General features: G+C 32.1%; 1 protein-coding gene across 5 annotated transcripts in view; it reads right to left on the bottom strand.

Moving 5' to 3' along the window:
* The window catches only part of LOC139516495 (1-phosphatidylinositol 4,5-bisphosphate phosphodiesterase beta-1-like), a 91,236-nt gene that overhangs the window by 44,901 nt on the left and 18,372 nt on the right, over nucleotides 1-27,963 (bottom strand). For 3 of the 5 annotated variants that reach the window (XM_071306643.1, XM_071306645.1, XM_071306641.1), the window contains exons 3-7: nucleotides 23,652-23,720; nucleotides 9,566-9,706; nucleotides 8,469-8,602; nucleotides 6,713-6,797; nucleotides 4,269-4,289 (exon numbers count right to left, since the gene is read on the bottom strand). In XM_071306643.1, the coding sequence (XP_071162744.1) occupies nucleotides 4,269-4,289; nucleotides 6,713-6,797; nucleotides 8,469-8,602; nucleotides 9,566-9,706; nucleotides 23,652-23,720 (450 nt within the window). The remainder of the gene's footprint in view (nucleotides 1-4,268; nucleotides 4,290-6,712; nucleotides 6,798-8,468; nucleotides 8,603-9,565; nucleotides 9,707-23,651; nucleotides 23,721-27,963) is intronic. The other 2 variants (XM_071306644.1, XM_071306642.1) reach the window with 1 other exon arrangement.

The raw sequence follows: 27,963 nt of genomic DNA on the forward strand, positions 1-27,963 counted from the left end.
ATTTTGAAAATTTTACTTAGCCATGGTATTTTGACCCCCCTGCGGTATATTGAACCCCATACTATAGACCTTGAATTTCAAAAATTCAAGCTATTCTAATTCCTTAACATAGTAATCATACTCCAATAAGTAGTTTGCATGTATTTAACATACTGGAAAAGATATTTTGAAAATTTTACTTAGCCATGGTATTTTGACCCCCTTGCTGTATATTGAACCCCCTACCATAGACCTTGAATTTCAAAAATTCTAGCTATTCTAACTCCTTAACATAGTTATAATACTCCAATAAGTAGTTTGTATGTATTAAACATGATAGAAAAGAAATTTTGAAATTTTACTTAGCCATGGTATTTTGACCCCCCTGCGGTATATTGAACCCCCTACTATAGACCTTGAATTTCAAAAATTCAATCTATTCTAGCTCCTTAACATAGTTATAATACTCCAATAAGTAGTTTGCATGTATTTAACATACTGGAAAAGAAATTTTGAAATTACTTAGCCATGGTATTTTGACCCCCCCTGCGGTATATTGAACCCCCTACTATAGACCTTGAATTTCAAAAATTCAAGCTATTCTTATTCCTTAACATAGTAATCATACTCCAATAAGTAGTTTGCATGTATTTAACATACTGGAAAAGATATTTTGAAAATTTTACTTAGCCATGGTATTTTGACCCCCTTGCTGTATATTGAACCCCCTACCATAGACCTTGAATTTCAAAAATTCTAGCTATTCTAGCTCCTTATCATAGTTATAATATTTCAATAAGTAGTTTGTATGTATTAAACATGCTGGAAAAGAAATTTTGAAAATTTTACTTAGCCATGGTATTTTGACCCCCCTGCAGTTTATTGAACCCCCTACTATAGACCTTGAATTTCAAAAATTCAATCTATTCTAGCTCCTTAACATAGTTATCATACTCCAATAAGTAGTTTGCATGTATTTAACATACTGGAAAAGATATTTTGAAAATTTTACTTAGCCATGGTATTTTGACCCCCCTGCGGTATATTGAACCCCCTACTATAGACCTTGAATTTCAAAAATTCAAGCTATTCTTATTCCTTAACATAGTAATCATACTCCAATAAGTAGTTTGCATGTATTTAACATACTGGAAAAGATATTTTGAAAATTTTACTTAGCCATGGTATTTTGATCCCCCTGCGGTATATTGAACCCCCTACTATAGACCTTGAATTTCAAAAATTCAATCTATTCTAGCTCCTTAACATAGTTATAATACTCCAATAAGTAGTTTGTATGTATTAAACATGCTGGAAAAGAAATTTTGAAAATTTTACTAAGCCATGGTATTTTGACCCCCCTGCAGTATATTGAACCCCCTACTATAGACCTTGAATTTCAAAAATTCTAGCTGTTATGACTCCTTGACATAATATTCATACTCCAATTAGTAGTTTGCATGTATTTAACATACTGGAAAATATATTTTGAAAATTTTACTTAGCCATGGTATTTTGACCCCCCTGCGGTATATTGAACCCCCTACTATAGACCTTGAATTTCAAAAATTCTAGCTGTTATGACTCCTTAACATAGTTATAATACTCCAATTAGTAGTTTGCATGTATTTAACATACTGGAAAAGATATTTTGAAAATTTTACTTAGCCATGGTATTTTGACCCCCCTGCGGTATATTGAACCCCCTACTATAGACCTTGAATTTCATAAATTCAAGCTATTCTAATTCCTTAACATAGCAATCATACTTCAATAAGTAGTTTGTATGTATTTAACATACTGGAAAAGATATTTTGAAAATTTTACTTAGCCATGGTATTTTGACCCCCTTGCTGTATATTGAACCCCCTACCATAGACCTTGAATTTCAAAAATTCTAGCTATTCTAACTCCTTAACATAGTTATAATACTCCAATAAGTAGTTTGTATGTATTAAACATGATAGAAAAGAAATTTTGAAATTTTACTTAGCCATGGTATTTTGACCCCCCTGTGGTATATTGAACCCCCTATAGTTTGACTGTCCCTTTGGTATCTTTCGTCCCTCTTCTACTATAGACCTTGAATTTCAAAAGTTCAATCTATTCTTGCTCCTTAACATAGTTATAATACTCCAATAAGTAGTTTGTATGTATTAAACATGCTGGAAAAGAAATTTTGAAAATTTTACTTAGCCATGGTATTTTGACAGTATATTGAACCCCCTACTATAGACCTTGAATTTCAAAAATTCTAGCTGTTATGACTCCTTGACATAATAATCATACTCCAATCAGTAGTTTGCATGTATTTAACATACTGGAAAAGATATTTTGAAAATTTTACTTAGCCATGGTATTTTGACCCCCCTGCGGTATATTGAATCCCCTACTATAGACCTTGAATTTCAAAAATTCAATCTATTCTAGCTCCTTAGTAACATAGTTATAATACTCCAATAAGTAGTTTGTATGTATTAAACATGCTGGAAAAGAAATTTTGAAAATTTTACTCAGTATATTGAACCCCCTACTATAGACCTTGAATTTCAAAAATTCTAGCTTTTCTAACTCCTTAATACTCCATTAAGTAGTTTGTATGTATTAAACATGCTGGAAAAGAAATTTTGAAAATTTTACTTAGCCATGGTATTTTGACCCCCTTCCATGGTATATTGAACCCCCTACTATAGACCTTGAATTTCAAAATTTTAGCTGTTATGTCTCCTTTACATGGTTATTATACTCCAAATAGTAGTTTGAATGTATTAAACATGCTGGAAAAGATGTTTAGAAAATTTCACTTTGCCATGTTATTTTGACCCCCCTACTATACATCTATTGACCTTTAATGCTAAAATATCTAGCTACTGTAACTCTTTTACATATTTATTATACTCCAATAAGTAGAGTGTATTTATCTTAGTAGCTTGAAAAGATGTTTTGAAAATTTTACTTTTTAGATTAACTGAGCCATGGAAATTTGACCCCCTCCCCCTTTTTTACCATGGAGAATTAAAACTTATAATGTCCATCATTCTATATAAATTTTTCAAATTTCAAAGAATTAAAGTGTCCAAGCTACATGGTCTAGTTATAATGCTTTAAGAAGTTTTTTTTATTGAAGTTTTGTTAGTTAAGACTTCAGAGCACTTACTTAAATACCCAGCAAATATTTTTCTTTTAACCAATCATTGAAAATTGACCTCCCCTTCTTGTATTAATGATTTTTAATATTTGATTAGCGTTTATATAATGTTAAATGTTTTATTAATCATCTAGAATGAAAAAAACAGGGGGGTTCAATTTACCATGGGGGTTCAATTTTCCATACAGGGGGGGTTCAATTTACCATGGGGGGGTTCAATATACCATAGCGGTATTTTGACCCCGGGGTCATTTTACCATGGGGTTCAAAATACCATATGACACCGGTACTTCATTACTTGGTTGTAACTACCTGATACCTAAAAAAGTTTGCAAATGAATTCAATATAAAAGGAACAGATATTCGGGTATGTGCAACCCTTATAGGCTTATCATTGACACAGAACCTTGGATGTTATAAATTGTGTTCTTTTTAGTGTTTTACATATAGTGAACCAATGCCTAGAAGATCTTCAATACGATACGGATTCCTAAAGTCTTTACATCTTAATTATTTTGTTGAACAATTAAAACAACATCAAGTCATATCGATGAAACATTATAAAAGTTAATACACAATGTTGGTCAGGAGTACAACACGAAAACGCATTACAATAAACTCCCTTCTCTACAAGGGTGAAATATTCCTTCTGACGGCACAGTTTACATGTCACACAATATGTTAAATGTTTTCTTGTTCTCACACTCTGTTCACAAAAATTCTTATAATAAAAATTTATCGTAAGTTATACAGAAATGTTCATAACTTACAAATATTTTTCTCGTAAGATTTTTTGTGAACTTAGTCGCTGATAAGTAAAACAAACTTACCTTTAGATAAGGAATTTGAAGAAATTTCACAAAAAAGGGGACAAATTTTGTACAATGGAAAATACTCTGATACAAGGATGCATATTGACGCGGGAACGGTACACTAATTAAGGGAATCACATTATGGTCAATAAATAACGAAATACTAATTAAAACAAACTGCATGCTTAGTCAGAGCTACATGGCAGCAATCCCCGTTAAATTTTCTAACACTATCCATAATCTCACTATCAAATACTCTCAGATTTAATGTAATAATTAAAGTAAGATTGAAAGTCTTCCATGCTGACATGCAGTTAGTTTTTTGTTACCTTTATTAATTCGCTATCCATCTGTTAGAGAATAACTAAGTACTATAGAATTATGAGGAGTTTCACATAAATTAAAGGTTACTCCAAAAACCATAAAAATATATCTAATATTACCTAAATACATGTATGAAACTTGTTTTCCCCAAAAAAAAATCATGACAACTAATATTTCTAAGGGGTACACACTTTTTTCACAACAGATTGCTACATAAGCATCACCACAATTGTAAATAACACACCATAACAACCTAATCTAAATATAAAATTCTTTAAAAATTGTTGATGAAGCATGAAATTAAGACCATCATGTCTTTACTTTTTGGCAGGGTAGAAAAAATGCCTTGAATATATTTTCATGCAAAAAATATAACATCAACTTACAAAACATTATTGATAAATTTACATAAAAAGGCCACAATGATTCATATGCCTGATTTATTTATGTCTCCTACAACTTTTCGTGTTTCCAGTTTTTCTAGGTTTACTCACTGTTGAAAGCTATACAATGGTCTGTAGTTGTCAATTTCTTGAGTCATTGTAGAGTTGACACATTGGCAATCATACCACATCTTCTAATTTTAATATTAAGTCTTTCATCTTAAACAAAATTTTATCCTCAAAATTCCTTTGTAATAAGTATAGTGAGCTTTGAGTTATTATTATAGAACAAACAGAATTCAATTAAATTTTTAGTATAAATTTTTAAATATTTAGTAAGAGAGAGAGAAATTCTAAAATTCTAAAACTCTGAACTACATGTATAAGTTTATCACATGTACTCAGTGTCATTATTGCAAAATAGAGAAGGAAGGTTCTGACAAAAATATTTATATCATACTGCAGATTGTTTTGCTCAAGTTTGCATATTTAACCCCTTAAAAGTTAAAACCCTTGGCAGGTAGGTAGGGGTATGTAAAAAAAAGATGAAAAAAAAGTCTGCACACAAAGCCATGGAAAATGTGTACTTAGTTGACCATTTAAATCCGTGGACTAGTTATTCCCTCGAAATCCGCAAAAATTGATACCTCACGAATATGATCAGAAATCTTGATGTCATGTTGAAAAGTATTATATTGATATACCAGGTGTTATTATTTTATCTATATTCAGTTATAATACACTGACATTTCAAATACTCTAGAAAATTGTTTATACTATATGTTCTTCAAACCAAATGCACTTTTGAAAAACTATATAAATAGTGCTTATTTGTTTAATTTACCTGTACTGTTTTAAACATGTGCATATATCTGAATTGATTGGCTGGAAGTTCTTTAAGGTCGAAATATTATCTCAATACAAAAACTTAGGTTCATATAAATCTGCCAAGAAATTATTGGAATAATCTGTGGACACAGATATATGTCTTACCTGCATGATGAAATGATAAAAGATGAGAGTAGAAGAAAAGATAGAAATATTGGTATAAATATTATGGAGAAAAAATAAATAAAAAAATTTGACCTAGAAAATATATTTGTAATTGTTATTGGACAATCAAGTCATTAAATGTTAATTATACTGCACAGCTTAGGTGCATGACCCTACTTGACCTTCACTACACCAGGAAGTTACGGATATTCATATTACAATTGTTGAGTAATCATCATTAGGTATGCTTGATAGAAAAAGTTTGGACAGCAAAAAAAAAAGAATATATTACTTGAACCTACAATGTTGAACCATTAAGAATGTTGAGTCGGTTAATAAAAGTGATGGGTTTTTTTTCTATAAAAATTCAACCTGAAATTATATTGAGTTGATGTCAGAATCAAAAGAAAATTTGCTTAATTTATTTCAGAATGCTAACATTTTGCAGATACAACACATACTCAACATTTATTTCATTTCTTTATTTTTGAGACAGAAGTTATTCAAAAGACTGTAAAAGGTAACTAGATATATGACATTTTTTTAGCGTTTCAAACACAGCTGCTCTGGCTGTCTCAGAGTTCGATGTAATCATAATTTATAAAAGCCAAAACCTCTTTTTTGTCTAGATAGTTTGTTCAACTGCTGAAAATGGTGAAAAAATGAATTCACTTTGGTTTCTGTAAAAACTTCTAGATGGAAATACAACCTTGAATAACAGTTTCAACTAAACATCAACCAAAATACATAAACATTCATGTGTGCTTTGCTACAAACTATACTATACTATACTTTAAATTAGTTATTTCTGGAAGCATTATTAACAGGTGTAAATAAAATGTGTAAATAAAGTATAATAACTATTCTAAGTATGTGATTAAACTATTCTACACATGTAATTGTCAATATTAAAAGCCATACTATGTTAAAGACAAAAGCAATTATGGACATTTGTATAGTCAAATAATAGTAGCACTTATCATGATTTAATTTTCTAATTTTCTATTTTACTCTAAAAATCTATAAATAACTCTTTATCATGTGATTAACTGAAATCATGTGACTACCCATACCTTGCCTGTCTGTATATTAATGGATTCTAAGGCCTTTTCTACTCTTCTCTTGTCATCTCTGTGAGTGGCAAACATTTTCACAATGCTGAAAATGAAATTGTTTTTTTCATAACTATAGTTCACCATGACATAACCAAGAGTTTTTTTTATGACTATAGTTCACCATGACATAACCAAGAGTTTTTTTTATGACTATAGTTCACCATGACATAACCAAGAGTTTTTTTCATAACTATAGTTCACCATGACATAACCAAGAGTTTTTTTCATGACTATAGTTCACCATGACATAACCAAGAGTTTTTTTCATGACTATAGTTCACCATGACATACCAAGAGTTTTTTTTATGACTATAGTTCACCATGACATAACCAAGAGTTTTTGTCATAACTATAGTTCACCATGACATAACCAAGAGTTTTTTTCATGACTATAGTTCACCATGACATAACCAAGAGTTTTTTTATGACTATAGTTCACCATGACATAACCAAGAGTTTTTTTCATAACTATAGTTCACCATGACATAACCAAGAGTTTTTTTCATGACTATAGTTCACCATGACATAACCAAGAGTTTTTTTATGACTATAGTTCACCATGACATAACCAAGAGTTTTTTTCATAACTATAGTTCACCATGACATAACCAAGAGTTTTTTTCATGACTATAGTTCACCATGACATAACCAAGAGTTTTTTTATGACTATAGTTCACCATGACATAACCAAGAGTTTTTTTTATGACTATAGTTCACCATGACATAACCAAGAGTTTTTTTCATGACTATAGTTCACCATGACATAACCAAGAGTTTTTTTCATGACTATAGTTCACCATGACATAACCAAGAGTTTTTTTCATGACTATAGTTCACCATGACATAACCAAGAGTTTTTTTCATGACTATAGTTCACCATGACATAACCAAGAGTTTTTTTCATGACTATAGTTCACCATGACATAACCAAGAGTTTTTTTCATAACTATAGTTCACCATGACATAACCAAGAGTTTTTTTCATGACTATAGTTCACCATGACATAGCCAAGAGTTTTTTCATGACTATAGTTCACCATGACATAGCCAAGAGTTTTGACTGTGGTGGTCAACACCACCAATCTATCAATCAATCATATTCACTATGATAAACATGCTTTCAGGATTCTTTGTAGTGTTGATTTAGTCAACAATCTTGATGGCCTGAGGCATTTACCACTGGCAGATCCAGAAATTTTCATAAGTGGGGGCCCACTGACTGCCTAAGAGGGGGCCCGCTCCAGTCACGCTTCAGTGATTCCCTATATAGGCAACCAAATGTTTTCCTAAAAAGGGGGGGGGGGGGCCCAGGCCCCCTGCCCCTTACCCTAAATCCTCATCTGTTTACATTAGTCTGATTGAGGCATTTCATCTTCTTGACCATGAAAAAAGGTTTTTGCATGATATTGATAAGTCATTTACAGTCAATTGAATTGAGTGTGTAGGTAATGGTAATATATTTGGTTAGCTTGCTTACTAGCTGAACTGTGAAGTCATTTTTAGGTCAGGTAAACTTCCGTCCTTTAATAGTAGACTAGTCCGGCAGATAAACCAATCTATTTGTCTGGACCAGCTACTTCAAAAGGAGGGTAGCATACCTTACCTAATAATGACTTCACGGTTCAGCTGGCAAGCAAGCTAACCAAAGATATTACCTTTACCTTCACATTCAATTCAATCGGCTGTAAATATAGATAATATTAAAATGTACTTACTTTTTAACAGGTATCCTGCCATTAACATCAAGTACATGAGTAATTTTAGTGTGAGCCTTCTCCAAGAATGTTAAAACATTGCAATTGGCTGCTAACAGGTTATAGGCATATAATAACAGTTCATCGCACCAGAGCTAGTCAAAAAATAAAAATTTAAAATTAAAAGAAATGCTTAAGAAAAGAAACTACACAAAATAAAAACATAACATCAGACAGTTAGTTTCCTGGTTTGAATTGTTTTATATTTATCATTAAAGGCCTTTTATAGCATGCTGTAAGGTATGGGATTTGCTCATCGTTGAAGGCAGTACAGATAGTGACCTATAGTTGCTTACTTCATCATTTGATGTCTGCTTGAGAATGTCCTACTCACAATTGTACCAAATCTTCTTTATCTTTATACAATATATAAAACAATATACATGATATAACAAATGAAACCTACAACTATAAAATTTCTCTTATGTGCTATATACTAAAATCATGTTGGCCTTTCAAATGAGAAAGGATAAAAGGTAGATTGTTTTCTGCATCACTTTTATTAAGTTCATGTTGGCTGATAAGAACTATTAATTCTTCCCCAGTATAAAACAGAACTTTTTTGTCATAAGGAGTCATATTAGCAAGCTGTTTATTTAGCGAAAACACAATCACAGAAAGCTTCCATCTTAAAATAAAACAATCATCTTATGGCATAAGCAAGTTGGGTCCGTCTTATAATCTAACTATCATATTATCTCATGAGAGAGTAGTTTCATCTTAGATTCTAACAATTATAATATCTCATGAGTGAGTCCTCTCTATCTTAGAATGTAAGAATCATATTATTTCATGAGAACTGTGTGTTCATCTTATAATTTAACTATCACATTATCTCATGAGAGAGTAGTTTCATCTTAGATTCTAACAATTATTATCACAAGAGGGAGTCATCTCTATCTTAGAATTTGATCATCAGATTATTGCAAAAGAAATCAGTTTCCATGCTAAAATCTGACAATCATATTATCACATGAGAGTCACATTTTTCAAGTAATGCTGAAATTTCTGTATAATGAGCATGATATGAGACTAATATCTTAAAACTCTAAATTTACCTTTGCAGTATCTCTAGATGAACATACAAAGTTGATAAATGAAATACCGGTCATCTCTGATCCATAAGCTACTGTCACAGTCTTATCTTCCACCGGAACATCAGATTGACCGATCATACAAGTATCTTTTAATTTACCCTCCTGCAAAACAATTTTATGACATGTTAATACTTATCTATGGCATTGCAGAAGAAACATTTAAAAGAGGAAACTGGTAGTCCTATGTTCCTAGACATAAGACTCACTGTTGATTCTCTTTTTACATATCATTAATATATACTGAGAACCAAAAATAGGACGGACTGAAAGACAGAAAGAAGGGCAGTCAAGGAAGACATTTAATGCCCCTGCCCCTATTGCTTACAGCATGGGCATAAAAAAATCCACATTGAAGATGATAATGCACATTTGTTGTGAGTTCTACATTGTCTTGCTTGAGTCCCTCTCTCGTCTTTTTACCTCTACAAATAATTATGAAAAGAAATATTCCAATCTCTTTTCACAGCTGCATTACATTTTTTATGAGGAGAAAAAAAAATCTGTATTATTAGCTGAGTATTTTAGGATGTTCCTTGCTTTCAGGAGGGTAAAACATTACTAACAAACCATGAGCATAAATGGAAAATCCAACCTCTTTTAATTATCTTAATTCAAAATTAAAACCTTGAAAGTATGAATAACACGTTTTTTATTGGATTATAATATTCAGCCACAATACCTGTTGTGAGCACCTGAATCTATTAAAAATCATTACAGATACATACTATTGACTATTATACCCTAAAACTCATTCTACCTTTAAATTTCATATCAAATGATGTCTTTTAAGAAAAAAAATTATATTCCAGTCGACTTCGATGTACATTGATAAACATTTTGCTAAATCTTTTCTAAATTGATTTTTCTTAACATTAATAAGACCAAGTGAATGACATAGTTAATCTATAAGATGTAAACTTGAAAGATCTAAGGCAGCCAGAATTTACCGGATTGACTTGCTTGAGCATTACGCTCAACTGCATGTAATATTTACAATGATTAAAAGACAGCATTTAGCGATGTTCTAGAATAAGACTAACTAATAAGCAAAGAAAGACTCAGAATTACTGAAGAACTGCCATTTTTATACAGGTAAAAGTAATAAACTTATAGCTAAGGAATAAGGCGAAGATTTCTGTAAAATGATTCTTAAGAGTGTGATGGATTTACATGAAATTTTCTGACAATGACATTACAATTATATCAAAGTGGGTTTAACTACGAGATATAAAACTAGATGTGTCAAAGCGACACAAATGGCCCCTTCTCAAAAAGTTGAAAAATCTGCAATTTCAATATAAACACATGTGGACAAAAAAAATGATGGTAGTCTCACAAAGCCCGTAATTTCAGCTAAAATTAGCGGAGCAGAAAGAAACTTAAACTTGACCTGTAACTCATCATGTAAACTCACATACCAAAAAACAGCCCAATATCTGAAGGCATTTAGAAAAAAAGTCCGTATAACTTTGATTTTCAGCAATTTCTCATAGTCCAAAGCCCGTAATTTCCACAAAAAATAGTGGAGCGGAACGAAACTAAAACTTGACCTGTAACTCATCATGGTTAACTCACATACCAAAAATCAGCCCAACATCTTAAGGCGTTCAGAAAAAAAGTATGTATAACTGTGATTTTCATCAATTTCTCATAGTCCAAAGCCCGTAATTTCCACAAAAAATAGTGGAGCGGAACGAAACTAAAACTTGACCTGTAACTCATCATGGTTAACTCCAAAGCCCTAAGTCCAAAGCCCATAATTTCGGCAAAAATTAGCAGATCTGTAACTCATCATGGTTAACTCACATACCAAAAATCAGCCCAATATCTGAAGGCGTTTAGATAAAAACTCTGTATAATGGTTTGTTGCGGAATGCCGTAATGACGGAATGACAGAATTACGGAATTACGGAATTACGGAATAACAGAATTTCGGAATTTCGGACAAGGGTTAAACTATATGGCACCGACAACTTCGTTGCGGGGCCATAAAAATATTAAAATAATTATGATGTTTTTTGTTCAATAATTATTGAAAGTGAAACAGTGAAAATAATTCACCAGTTGAAGGACTCCTCCAGGTGCGGGAGTTTTTGCTGCATTAAAGAACCATAGGTGGCCTTCGGCTGTTGTCTGCTCTATGGTCTTGTTGAAGTAAACATTGCTGATTATTCACTTGTAAGGGAATAATTGGACCTCATAGAATCCATATAAATGTTACTTTCAAATTAACCCCTGAGCTAGAGATGGGTTAAGTATACATAAGAATGTTCACTTATAAAAAGAAATATAATGCCACATTTTCACACTTTGAATATTTGATTTTTACTTCAGATTTTTACTTCAGATTTAACTTTGATATGTTAATAAGCAGGCAAACTAACTTTTTCCTAGAATCAGTTTACCTGTTCATTTGAATTTTTGCAAAGTGTATTGTCAAAATGGGGAAAAAAAACAATTCAGGGGAAAGGTTTGATTCCCTTTGCAATAAGACAATTAAGGTTTTTGTTCTCTCCATTGCTTTATATTTTGGCTCTCAAAATTTTGGTAATCTGCCAAGATATGGGTATTTATTAATGAGGAGAAAGTGTAAATAAGACAGCAATCCAACAATACAATTACATTACAAGAGTGCACACGCTGAAATGTCTGTCTCGCCTTCTATACTAACCATTGATATTATGTTGATAGTCCTAAGTATAAATTAAGCTAAGCTTTATTACAACTGTCACATAAACTTAACATTAACCAAGATAACTAAACAAAGACCAATGAACCTTGAAAATGAGGTCAAGGTCAGATGAACCATGCCACGCAGACAAGTACAGCTAACAATGCTTCTATACAACATATATAGTTGACCCATTACTGATAGTTTAAGAAAAATAGACCAAAACACAAAAACTTAACACTGTGCAATGAACCGTGAAAATGAGGTCACGGTCAAATAAAACCTGCGCGACTGACATAAAGATCATAAAATATTTTCATACACCAAATATAGTTGACCTATATATGGTATATGGTATTAGATAAAAAGACCAAAACTCAAAAACTTAACTTTGACCACTGAACCATGAAAATGAGGTCAAGGTCACATGACATCTGCCTGCTAGACATGTATAGCTTACAATCATTCCATACAACAAATATAGTAGACCTATTGCATATAGTATGAGAAAAACAGACCAAAACACAAAAATTTAACTATAACCACTGAACCATGAAAATGAGGTCAAGGCAGGGGTTAAAAAATCCACTAGCCCGACGCCCGGGACTAGATCATTTACGCCTCGGGCAATTAAAATGTGTAATTCGATATGCCCGACGAACTAGTAACAAAAAATATTGACGTTTCCAAAATAGAAAGTGAAAAATCCTTTCATCACTTTTTTATGTTAGCCATTTCGAATCAATTAAGTCATCCAGGATTCCAAGAATTTGATCTGGTTTGTACAGGTCCTGTTGTACATATTTTAAAACTGGAAGAAATAACTCTGGCATGTCTGGGTGGCCTGGTATCATGTGTTGATTGCTATTCTCGTACTTTAAATATCGATTTCTCATACCATGGCTTGGGGTATTGTACATTGCTTATCGTGCCGAGATTTTCAATTAACGGTATTTGGGGGTATGATGTATTGATTGGTATTGACCTGTCTTGTTGCACAGCTCTTGAGCACAAAACCATGCAACAAAGTATTTCTTAATATTTTAGTACGGGAACCCCAGGAATTTCGTCAGTTTCAACACGAAAAACGGTAGATGAAGGGAGTAACGAGGCTGAAAATTCATCCCCCAAAAATGCTAAATACGATAGGGAAAAGCCACGGAAAAAAATAATAGTGTCCAGGACAGCAGAGCTGTCAAGTCTTTAGCGTGAGACTCACACACATGTTCATGCTTATTTTGTGGCATTTTCCTTTGATCTATTGTTTTTTCTCTTTGATCTTTACAATTTGGCCAAAAAATCACGCATTCACTTCCTGAAAAGTTGGCAGAACTGGGACACAATGATTCCCATGGCAAGGTTGGCTGTTGCTGATGTTGCTCTGTGAATATTGCCGTTAGTTGCCCCAAGCACGCCAATAAAAAGTCTGCTTTGAATGTGGGAACAACTAAGTTAGGTTAAGCAACAAAAGAATAAATAACAGATCAACAAAAATTATCAAATACAGTGTATAATGTCTCCTTCAAAACAACGGACACCCACTTTGTATTATGCAACAAACTCTTGATTTTAAAGGCATACTAGGGCTAGCAGGTCAGTTTTGATGGACTAGCAGTTCTTCCAACAGGGCTAGTAAAATCCTGCTGCCAATAAGTCCTGGGCTAGTTAGCTGTAACAAATTTTTTTAACCCCTGCAAGGTCAGATGACACCTGCCAGTTGGACATGTACACCTTACAGTCCTTCCATAGACTGAATATGCTAGCCCTATTGCTTATAGTATCTGAGATATGGACTTGACCACCAAAACTTAACCTTGTTCACTGATCCATGAAATGAGGTCGAGGTCAAGTTAAAACTGTCTGACAGACATGAGGACCTTGCAAGGTACGCACATATCAAATATAGTTATCCTATTACTTATAATAAGAGAGAATTCAACATTACAAAAAATTTGAACTTTTTTTTCAAGTAGTCACTGAACCATGAAAATGAGGTCAAGGTTATTGGACATGTGACTGACGGAAACTTTGTAACATGAAGCATCTATATACAAAGTATGAAGCATCCAGGTCTTCCACCTTCTAAAATATAAAGCTTTTAAGAAGTGAGCTAACACCGCCGGCGCCGCCGCCGCCGCCGCCGGATCACTATCCCTATGTCGAGCTTTCTGCAACAAAAGTTGCAGGCTCGACAAAAAACCCCTATAACGGTCATCTCTGTCTAACGAAAAAACTTCCCTTGTCAAGTCACCCTTTTTTTGTTCCATTGTAGTAATACCTCTGCAATTTTGAACCTCAACTCAACGTTCACCTCTGTACTTAGGTCATTTATCTCTGGTCATGAAATTGACCTTTACATACTGATTGGAACATGCAATGTAAATAAGACATAAAAAAATCACTATTTCTACGGTCATCAACATGAACTAGCTAGTAACACACTGTATTGAAAAAATTAGAATGTCCGCAGTCTAGACAAAAATGAATAATTTAATGGATATGACCAAATATTTGCCATCAACACCATATTCCCTAACTGATATATATCGTGAAGAAAGAGCTGGTGTTGTAACGATTATTTATGATGATCAATTATCTTTCTTTATATGCTAAATGATGCTTGCAATCAATTACATCCTCAATGATTGAGCTAAATGGAAAATTGATGGCTCAAAGTTAAATAATTTGAACTTATTTATTTCTAATTTTCGTCATATTTGTTTATTTTACCGTCTTTTGAGGACAGTTTCAAATTTATAACAGGTACAAATATACAAGCAAATATGAAAACTTTTTTTTTTAATTTTTAGTAGAACTCAACCTTACTGATTCTCATGGACAAATACAATACTTGGTAACCATAAAAAGTACAACTCTATATATTTTTCATGTTTTAGTGGTATTTGACCTGTAAACATGTGACCGGACAATTTTGTACAAATATACACTCTATATTTTCATTTTTTAGTCATGCAATGTATTTGGCAAATATTTAAAATGAAATATAGTTGATTACACAACCATTATCTACTTCACATATTACAAATGAAATCCTGCTAATCGATTATGGCTTTGTCCGAATACCCAACACAAGAGTCAACGACAGCCACTGACAAACTTCCTGAGATAGGACAGGCACTCAGACATCAATTATTAATTCATACATTCCTACATAATTGAAAATAACACTTTATATAAATTGTATGTATCTGAAAGCATCTGGATCTGGAACACTCAAACCAAACGCTTGAAGGGAAAAAACTATGTGAATTCAGTTTTTTTATCCTACATTGAACTTTTGATGTCGTCTCTTAACCTGCATGCATGGCTAAGGTTACTTTTACTTTCACAGATATTTCAGTATGAACTAACTAATACAAAAAAGAAGATTTGGTATGATTGCCAATGAGACAACTATCCACAAAAGACCAAAATGACACAGACATTAACAACTATAGGTCACCGTACGGCCTTCAACAATGAGCGAAACCCTTTATCCATGCATGTTTAAGTTAGCTCAATTCATACAAATACTTAAATATCTATTATTTGCTGAAAGATGCATGATTTGTTTTTGTCATTTGCTTTAATTTCGTATGAAAACAAACTATGTCAAATGCAAGCAACCCAAGATAAAGAATTGAGAGCTGTGGTGTAGTGGTAAGTGCATCGGACAACTTACAGAAAAGTTCCTGGTTCGATTCCCATTCCGGGATGAAAATTTCAAGGACTGAATTTTCAGCTCTCCTTTGACACCATTTGCGAGTATGGTCTTGAGGAAACGATGATCGTCTGTCGGATAAATGGCTGACCCGTGTTAAGAGAGAGCCATATCTCTTGCTTGTTGAAGACACCCTTGTAGATTTCGAAAAAGAGAAGGCTAATGCCGCTACAAGGCAGCACCCGCAAAGTGGAAAGGGGTGCAAAACTTGTTTCCCAATCCACTCTAAATAAATATATTTAAACTAAGATAAAAGAATTATTAGCTCTACCTTCTTAAAGGGGCACTGAGTGAGTAGCTGTCAAATTCATGGTCACAGATTTGACTCAAATTCTCATAGTTGATTTATAACAATGTAAAACATTTATCCAAACTACCAAAAGTCCAAAAGAAACAGTTTACAGAGCATGGGGTAGAGAATATGTAGGTTCGTTTCGTGTGAATTTTAGTCCAGACGCATCTAATTAACTATCGATTTGACCTCAAATGACCATATAAGCGATGTTAACATAATAAAGATATGAATAGATTAAACCAACACGTGCAATTGGATTTTTATAGGTCTGTTTGATTTTATTTTATAGATTAAACATAAATGTTTCTCATTGTTTTTAACCGTATAAGAATGATTTTATATGGATCGAATAAGTAATCAAATGATTAACCGTAGTTTCACTTTCTTTGTTGACATTCTTTTTCTTTAAATAACCAGTACACGTACAATGCATGCGTTGTCAATCTCTAGCTAGGGGTTAACTGAAGTTCACATGAATACGGATTTAATGAGGTCGACTGATTCACTTGCAAGTGAATTAGAAAATATCAATGTTTCTTCGAAATTGAACTATTTTGGTTGCTAAAAGCGAATTATTATTTCACTATTTCACTTTCATTATTGATTTAACAAAAAAAATCTTACTTTAGATTTTTTTATAATCTCGTAGCTAGTACCCCTTTAACAAATCAAAACCATTTTTTTATGGCACGATTATGCTTTAAACTATAGAATATTTTACATTTGAATAAAGTAGTTGACAATATACATCGAAGGATGGATAATTGATATAAATATATAACAGTAAATTATTACTTTATGATAAACACATAGAATAATCATTGAAATTTGATCAATATTTTACGAGCTATCTTTCTTTGAAATTGACGTCTTCACATGCCAGTTTCACTTCTGTGACGTATTATAATTGATTTTACATGAAATGATACTGCTTTCATCTCACTTGACAATTACTGTTGAAGTTTTTACTTTCAGATTTATAATGTCACATTATGTGAACAACATTTATTTTGAAATTATTTAAACATTACAATTGAATACTGCGCTTTATGCAAAATATGACGGTCACTTACTTTCATTTGTAAACTATCAAAAAGCAGCATTCAATAATTCAATTCTATGTTTAAAAGGCCATTGTTTTTTTTGGAGAAAAATAAATAAATAAAAGAAGATGCATGAGATAATCTTAAGTATGTGTTTAGATCAAATTCAGATGATTTGATTGATTGATTTGCTTAATGTAAATGAGGAATCTAAAACCAAGTACTGTATTGAATATATAAGATGCTTAAATTAAAGGATATTAGTGCTATTGGATATTTCTTGTGGATTTTTTTATTTATCTATTTTCGATGATTTGTTTTACTTTTACAACTGATGTTTTAATACTTAGTTTGTGTGTATGTTTAAATGGTTTTTAATTACCATAGTTCATGACAAGGATTTTTACATGAGTATAAAACAAATAGAACTTTAGTTAACACAATGTACAAAAGATTGATTGCTTGTTGGTTGCTTAACGTCCAGTGGCAAATATTTCATGCATATTCAGGACGAGAACAAGTTCACAATAAATACAATAGGTAGGTTGTTGTAATAGAGGCCATCTAGGATGATGGTCGGGGAAATTTGGACTGCCACTGGAAAATGAGGGTATATTGGATAGGAACAGAAATTTTGCCTTGCAACAGGTCACCTACGGACCCCTCAAAGAGTTGTTGCAAGGGTTCTTAACGTGCAAATCGCGTGGCACTCTCTTTACACGAGGCATCGGATTTAACGTCCCCCTTCTGACCGGACGTGACTGCGAACTTGATACATCCTGCACAGCCAAACGGACACCCCACTTCAGCAAGCGTTTTACTGCCGGTCGGGAGAAGACCAAGTGACCATATTTCTATACCCCAGTCACCCTTGGGATGATGTACAAAAGAAGTCAGGTCAATTTCTGACTATGAATTTTGATAAACATCTATCCCAACCTAACTTATGGTGCATATTTGTCTATGTACAATATAATTCATAAATTTAAATCAAAATCGGAAAAATATCATTTCAATACTTTCCAAGGTCGCTTTTAATACATGTCAACATGTAGGTTTTATTTATAAATTTTGACAGGTATTATTTGAGATCAACTGAAACAGTAGACATCAATGTACTATAATTCTTATATGATTTGCATATCTGCAAATACTTGAATTGGATTGGTCAATAAGAATTTTTCTCTTCGTTTACACTTCGATAAACCATGTTTCAGAAACTACTTTCGTAATCTATTCATGCGCGATACACATTCTTGCAGGGATACTGGGATTTTCAGCAAATGAGATAAAAAAACAAATGCATAACAGTTGTTTCTATTCTTATGCATATATAACAAAAAAGAAATAAAATAGACGCACTAAAGTTTCGAAAAATGTATAAAAATAATAATTCCGCGAAAATTCATGAATGATTTGGCAAATTTACGTCATGGCAAAACAAGACGTCATACCAATAAAAACTTTCAAGGGAAATATTATTTCGTTATGTGTACACTTCAAATTCGGATAATATCTCATTGAAATGAAATTTTGGAGGTAGGTGTGATTTTATTTTAATTTCCGTTGCATTTATAGAACATTTTTGGATTTTAGAAAGGCAATATGGCGGCTAACTCCTTAATAAAAAATATTTGGCTAAAGAATTATAAGGATTAAACACATTTTTTCTAGAGGTTATTGATGTGTAAACCAGGCCTCTTACTCACAAACTTTACTTCAGTTTGTGAGTTAATCGCCCCGGTTTACACATCAATAACCTCTAGAAAAAATTTTTGCAATCGTATAAAAATGTGTTTAATCCTATAATAACAGAAATGAGTGTTAATTTTCATATGAAAATGAGTTGAATACACTTTTTGACCTAGGAAATAAGAGTAAAAGGTGTGAAACGGTATAATGCCATCTTTATAATATATATGCCTTACATGGATATTGTATGCCTTACATGGATATTGTGAAAAATAATGTATAATAATTAAAGCAATCCCCACGGCTATTACTGACAAACATTCTATCTACTTAACCAAAGGTTTTTCTAACGATCAATATTGTGTACACATAGACAAAACATTTATTAGTTAATAAGGGTGTGTCATGAACAACAAAAAAGACAAATAATTAAAAACTTCTTTGATACAAAAAATATAATCATCGCTTCCCGAGTCTAAATCAAAATGTAACCATTGATTTCTATTGATATCAAAGATTAAACTCCAGGAATTTTTTCAATATCATAAAATCCTTGATTCCACAACAGTATAAATCATGATCTATCATCACCGTTAATTATATCAATGAACTTGTCTTAGATTTTCAAGATGAGGCAATTTTGGACAAAACTGGGTTATGGACACAATCAATATGACCGAAGACAAAACAAAAAATAATAAATAATAAGTTTAGGCAAAAAAAGAATATAACTTTAACCAAGATTAACAAATTCTACCCACCCGGCATTTTTCAAAAGCGCATTAGTATTATAAGTCATGATCTTTTCCTCGATTTGAAAATTGTATATGTTTTTGAAAAATATATTTTGTCTATAGTTTGTAATAGGAAGGATAAATTTAATTTTGGTCTTTACCACAAACCTCTTCTCTCACCAGCAGGAGTGGGGAAAATGATTTGATCCATTACAAATCTCAATTGAAACAAGGAGGTTTGATGCCTTATACTTGCTAACATCTACGTCAATTGGTCTCATAGGCAATCATACCACATTTTCTTATTTCATAATCCAAAGGTTTTGCATATACAATACATTAACAATGCCCCCTATAGACTGAAATGTTTATATTGGACAAGTTTACACCTAAATTGGATGGAACATATATTGAGCTGGGACTAATGTACAAATGATGAAGATGAAAATATAAAAAAGAAAATGTGTTATGATTGCAAATGAGACAACTCTCCACAAGCATAACAAGAGACCAAATGACACAGAAATTAACAACTATAGGTCACCATACAGCCATTAACAATTAGCAAAGCCCATACTTCATAGTCAGCTATAAAAGGCCCCAATCTTATCCTCAATAGGGCAGAATTTTAATTTTGAGATGCTGATATTATTACAATGTAACAACTGCAGACCATACCAGTCACTAAAGCATAAGGTTTAAATTTCTGCATATGGTTAAATTTAATAGGAATTTTGTTCATCTCCAAGGACACCTGATCCAAATGGATTTTTCCAAACATTAGAAAAAAGGGACAGAGATCTGATATTTTCTATGTCCAATGACCAGATCCCTAAAAATCTTGTATAACGATTAAAATCAAAATTCAATCTATAACTTTGTCCAATATGACCTTTTAACATATATTTTATCAGTTGATCTAGCCATTATAGGTTGTATTTCTGTAAATATTGACAATGCAATTTCCCATAGGAACTCCTTTTACGGCTAAAACTATACCACTTTTACTATGAAGTTTTGAAAAAAATCTTATCCTAGAATTGAAAGTTCATAAACACTACAATTTTTTTCAAAGGTCAGAATATAGGGCTGTGCTGCATATTTTCAATGTGTATATGCCCTGAACTTCTAAGATTTTAAACTAACACTAATGTTCTTAACTACCCCTACCTCGAATGTATTGTTACCACAGATTTCAATATAAACAATATGCCTATGTATATTTACTGGTAACAGTCCCAAGTTATGTCTCTGTGAGATGCAACACAGAGAGCATAACTGGAACCAGTATGTAAACGAAATTAATTTTCTATGAATATTCTATATCTCCCAAAAAGAGCTGTGGTTTGAGAAACAGTTGTATTTACAAAGTACAACCTATAGAAACTAGAGGCTCTTAAGAGCCTGTGTCGCTCACCTTGGTCTATGTGCATATTAAACAAAGGAAACACATGGATTCATGACAAAACTGTGTTTTGGTGATGGTGATGTGTTTGTAGATTTTACTTTACTGAAAATTCTTGCTTTGGGTCAGGTGAGCTAAACTAAAGGCTCTTAAGAGCCTGTGTCGCTCACCTTGGTCTATATGCATATTAAACAAAAGACACAGATGGACTAATGACAAAATTTGTGTTTTGGTGATGAACCATCATGGTGTTGTGTTTGTAGATCTTACTTTACTGAACATTCTTGCTACTTACAACTATATCTATCTATAATGAACTTTGCCCATTAGTTATAGAGGATAATATTTTATTAAAATTAACAAAAATTTACAAAATTTATGAAAATTGTTAAAAATTGACTGTAAAGGGCAATAAAGCTCCTTAAGGGGTCAACTGGCCAATTTGGTCATGTTTGACTTATTTGTAGATCTTACTTTGTTGAACATTATTGCTGTTTACAGTTTATCTCTATCTATATATAATAATATTCAAGATAATAACCAAAAACGGCAAAATTTCTTTAAAAATTACCAATTCAGGGGCAGCAACCCTACAACCAGTTGTCAGATTCATCTAACAATTTCAGGGCAGATAGATCAACAATTTTACTTCCTGTCAGATTTGCTCTAACTGCTTCGGTTTCAGGGTTATAAGCCAAAATCTACATTTTACTCCTATGTTCTATTGTTAGCCATGGCGGCCATCTTAGTTGGTTGGCCGGGTCACCAGACACCTTTTTTAAACTAGATACCCCAATGATGATTGTGGCCAAGTTTGGTAGAAATCCAGTATAGTTTAAGAAAGATATTAAAATTTCAAAAACTTTAACCACAGAGTGAATATTTGTGGACGCCGCCGCTGAAGACGACTAAGGAATGTAGGATTGCTTAGTCTCGCTTTTTCAACTATAGTCAAAGGCTAGACAAAAATGTTTGGGAGTGCAAACCTTATAGTCTTCAAATCAAGGATGATTTTGTCATGATATTCCTTTATCTAAACTTTAAATCTAAACACTTTCAGACCAATCCCAGTCAAAAGTGTCATTTTCTACATTTTAAGTACGAAGTTTATCAATTTTTCAAGGAGCAAAATGATAAAAATCATTTCAATAACAAATAAACAACCATCATTGTTAAAAATGACATGCAGATGTACTAATGTACAATAAAAGATAACCTATATAGAGTATAAAAAAGTAAAATAAAATAGGAGAATAAAAGATTTCATATGACTGTGGCGTCATCATTATTTGTTGGATAAACAATTTTCGTCAATTTTGTGGGTAAAGACAAGCAACAAATTTAAATGTTGAACGAAGTTCAAACTTTCTATAGGCTTGTAAGCTGTAAAGGAAAACACGTGAAATCAAGAATACACAAAAATACAATTTTTCCTCATTCCACAAAAATTGGTACTGATGAAAATAACTTAATCCGCAGTAGATATTCAGAGTATTTGGTCGGCAGAGGCCATTTTAGCGCATTGATAGGACATGTGAGCGAAAAAAAATTGGACGCTTTAGCACCAAAGTAGAACCCATTTTAGTGCCTGATTTTTAACCCATTTTAGCGAAAATTAAATTGTCAATGTCCATTGTAGCGAAATATTTTTTAAACCCATTATAATATATAATAAATTAAAAAAAACTTTAATAGACTCAAATCAGCACAATATAAAACATATGATGTCCATCAAAATATAGCACTAAAGGTCTAAAAGACTTAATCAAATGTTAAAAGTTTGTTCTAGCCTGGAATTTATATCCTAGAGAATGTAGGTACTGGGCTCGTAAAAATGTATACAATGTAAACTTTGCTCCTAATGAACAAACTAAATATGTCATAGCAAAAATAAATAGGTAATTTGGTTTAGTTTTTATTCATAATTAACAAGTGATTTTTCATTTATTCTCAAGATAGATCATTATTGTAATCTACCATAAATTATTATTAAACATTGTACTTCTTAAGTCAATTGAATATTTTATTACTGATCATATTTACAAATGATTTAAAAGTCAATGAGGCAACAAAAAAAACAACCTTCAAACATTCTTATCGTATTTTAAACTGGCTAAGCAAAATAACTGTGAACAATTTATAAATTCAGTAGCAATGTAATAATTGTATCAATTTATTTTCATTAACCTTAATCTTCCTCATATTTAAGGAAGCAATTTGACCCTAGAAGGAAACCCAAAATCTTTTTCAGGGTGTATAAACAGCATACACTAGCCTGTCAACACTGAGGTTGTGATCTTCAACCAAACATTTACCACCTCCACAATACAAGGCATTTCATATTTTTGCCAATCTAAAAATTAAAATGGTTTATGATAAAAAGAAAAAGTTATGGGTTTAATTTACCCACTATGAGTATTGATCTTAGAACAGAAAACACATCGAATGGTCATTTTGGCCGTGGTCGTAACATTTTTTAAACAAACCTTCGGTACTTTTGCATATTTTCCAGTTCGAGTATCACGAATCAATGACATGTCTAAGGATTCCATCTCCTAAAACAAAAAGAGAATAATTATTAACTTTAATGTTATAAAAACATCTGTAATATTGCACTTGTTTCTTGGTCAGCAGAGTCCATAGACAAAAATTGTCTTTTTTTTAATTTAGATCTAAACATATCAGTAACTGCTGGTAGTCCTTTGTTAATTTATATGTCATTGTCATTTTGCTATGTTTCTTTTGTTATCTTTTCTGACATTGGACTCAGACTAATTTTAAACTAAGTTTAACTGTGTGTTTTGCTGTGTGAATGTTTGTCCCAAGTCAGGAGCCTCTGGCCTTTGTTAGTCTTGTATTATTTTAATTTTAGTTTCTTGTGTACAATTTGGAAATTAGTATGGCGTTCATTATCACTGAACTAGTATATATTTGTTTAGGGGCCAGTTGAAGGACGCCTCCGGGTGCGGGAATTTCTCGCTACATTGAAGACCTGTTGGTGACCTTCTGCTGTTGTTGTTTTTTTCTATGGTCGGGTTGTTGTCTCTTTGGCACATTCCCCATTTCCATTCTCAATTTTATTTAGAGGTAATGGGGAGAGTTGAGATCTCACAAACCATGTTTAACACCACCTTGTTGTGCATGTCCCATGTCAGGACCCTCTTGCTTATGTTAGTCTTAAATAATGTTTTTAATTTTAGTTTATTTACATTGTTTGGAGTTAGTGTGACACTCATTTTCACTGAACTAGTACACATTTCTGTTTAGGGACCAGCTGAAGACAAATTCCAGGTGCAGGATTTCCAGGTTGTGTTGAAGACCCCTTTGACTATTTCTGTCCTTTGGTCAGGTTTATGTCTATTTGATACATTCCCTATTTCCATTCTCGATTTCATTTTATGACATTGGTATCACATTTCGGATTAGAAGAAAATCTGTCTCACTAAGGTTCTTATTAGACAGTTTTGATAACTTGATTTGTTTGTTTGTTACTTCATGTCAAGTACATTAAATTTAATCCAGAATCAAAACAAATGAGAATGTTCTAAATTCAGTATATATATTGTTAATCAGATATAAATTTGTCATTCAAGTTTTTAAACTTTTATATAAAATGTTGATTTGATATACATAAGGCATTATTATTGGTTGACAGTTTTATGAATGAATGTTTTTTTAATCAAATACATCTCATATTTAGACATTTTCAGGAACTACTTTTGATCAACCTTTTATATTGAATACACAAACATTTATCTCCCCTTTTTACATGTAAAATAATAGAAAGTGGTAAACCAATTTACACACCATTAACCTACAAAACAACCTCTTTAATTCTTTAATAAATACTAATCGTAAAATAAAACAGAAATCGTGCAATAGTTGACCCCAAAAAACTATCTTAGTTCCCTCTTGACAAGTTAAGTGTGGGTTAAGAATTTTCATTTCCTGCACTTCTCATGTTAAGTTGACAAATTGAACAGTTCCTTTATAGCACTGTGTCAAAAATGACTTTAGATGACAATTGCTAGTTGTTTACATCTGCGTCTGTTGGTCTTTGATGGATTGTTGTCTCATTGGCAATTACACCTCTTTAACTTATTTACATCAATACATATACAATTGTTTATTTTATAAAGGAAAATACAATAAGGCTTAAATTAAAATATTGTTTGTTTGCAGTTTACCGACCGACCCTTGAAAATCCTCCCGACTGTTAAAATTTTATTGCTTTAAATTTGAAGAAATTTTTTTTAATACTTCTATTGACGCGATCCGGAACTTTGGGTCCTTTCCGGAAATGATTTAAAGTCTGGGTCAATTACGCATTTCAAGTTCGGTTTTAGCTTCCCGTCAAGCATCCCAGTGTTCTCCCCAGGCCGTTTTAGCGTCGCGGTACCGCGACGCTATAATTTTTCACCGTGATGCTATAATAATTCCCGCGACGCTATAATTATTTTGAAGATGCTATTTTACTTGTCCTCAATTTTGAACTTTCATCTATTATCGATTATGATCATAAAAATTATATCACCTTTAATTGTAATCCCTTAAAGTCGACACTAAAGGCAATCAAGGACGTATATTAGTATATGTTAGTTATACGTCCTTGAGGCAATTAAGAGATTAAATAGCCAGGTGTTAATTACCCTCAGGGTTTTGTCATTTTAAAAAAAATTTTAAGTTAAGGGAAAACTCCATATATATTTGGAGGTGCTCCTAATTAAAGGAGGCTTATACCAAGAAGAAGAAGAAGAAGATAACTGTTTGGATGCAAATATCCCAAGCTGACACTTGTGACATAACTATTAATACCACGTGTCTGCAATCACCAATTTCGACATGGAAAAATGCAATCACAAAACAATTCGAAATCTACGTTTTGTATTACGAAATTTCAAAGATTGAAACGATTTTAAAAGGTCGTTTATTTGTGCAACTCTCCAAAAAATATTTTCTTTCTCTTCCAGTAATACGAGAGGGAGAATTTTGGTTTTGAGCTAAAATAAGTTTTATACTTCTTTAAAAAGTAATCATAATTGGCTTAAGTTTATGTTTAATCCATTTAATGCTTTAAAAGCGTCTTATTCATTCTCAATCTCTTGGCAAACAATGTTTATTCTCGAACTCATTTTCGTAATTTTTTCTACGCCCGCCATTGCACATTTTTGTGTTAACTACGGATCGGAACCGGACCAGATATGACAAAAATCCGCATTTTAAAAATACATATCATTTTGATGTAAAGATTAGAAACAACTGGGACTAATTCATTGAGTGCCATGAAACAATTAATTTCATAAACATGATAAAAAAAAGTTTTTAAATTGATTTTATTTGCTACTTTTGCTGCTTTATCTTTACTTAATATAATATAAAAATAGTTAATTTTGTGTACTAGATATTTAGTTTTGTATATATACAGGTTGCACTATAATGAACCATTCATTCATTTGACTTATTGTTGGGTAACTGAAACCACATATTTATTTTTATTTGGCACAAGAGGAAAACAATAATTCTGTAACTATAAATGAATAAAGGAAACATAAACTGAACACAACTGATTTTGTGGTTATAATATAATTGTATTCTCAGTTATGAATTGAACAATATAAACTAAAACATAACCAGATGCTCCGCAGGGCGCAGCTTTATACGACCGCAGAGGTTGAACCCTGAACGGTTGGGGCAAGTATGGACACAACATTCAAGCTGGATTCAGCTCTAAATTTGGATTGTGATTAAATAGTTGACAAAGCATAGGTTTCTGACACAGAATGAATGTGGGTCTAATGAACTTAAAAAAAATATGTTTGCCTTTGAACAATTCACTATGCTGTTGAATATTAATCCTCTCAAAAAAATGTTTGAAGAAATTTTCTTTTTATTTATGAAATCTGAAATGAAAAAAATTGACCCCCAAATTTTTTTTTCACATCCCCCTTTCCCTTATTTCAAAACTGATCTCAATTCAAATTTCTAATGAAGTTTGCAACAATAACTACTCATTTAAATACATCATAAAATATTAAAATGTAAAAAAAGTGCTTGTTTTTACTAAATGGTAAAGATTGTTTTAATCTATCAGTTGGTAGTAAAAGTGAATAAACATTGTATATTGTATAAAACAATGATTTAAGTTGATTCAACTACTATTCTGGACAAAGAAAGATAACTCCAATTGAAATCCAATTGGAATTTCTTGCTATTGCACAATATTTTGCAATTATATATTTCTTGCTATTGTGCAATACTGTGCAATTGAAAATATTTGCTATTGCACAATACTGTGCAATTGAAGATTTCTTGCTATTGCACAATACTGTGCAATTGAAGATTTCTTGCTATTGCTGAATACTGTGCAATTGAAAATTTCTTGCTATTGCACAATACTTAATATAATAATTTTGGATCCTGATTTGGACCAACTTGAAAACTGGGCCTATAATCAAAAATCTAAGTACATGTTTAGATTCAGCATATCAAAGAGTCCCAAGAATTCAATTTTTGTTAAAATCAAAATTAGTTTAATTTTGGACCCTTTGGACTTTAATGAAGACCAATTTTAAAACGGGACCAAAAATTAAGAATCTACATACACAGTTAAATTTGGCATATCAAAGAACCCCAATTATTCAATTTTTGATGAAATCAAACAAAGTTTAATTTTGGACCCCGATTTGGACCAACTTGAAAACTGGGCCAATAATAAAAAATCTAAGTACATTTTTAGATTCAGCATATCAAAGAACCCCAAGGATTCAATTTTTGTTAAAATCAAACCAAGTTTAATTT

Source organism: Mytilus edulis, chromosome 3 (assembly GCF_963676685.1).
Source record: "Mytilus edulis chromosome 3, xbMytEdul2.2, whole genome shotgun sequence".
NCBI classification, from domain to species: Eukaryota; Metazoa; Mollusca; class Bivalvia; order Mytilida; family Mytilidae; genus Mytilus; species Mytilus edulis.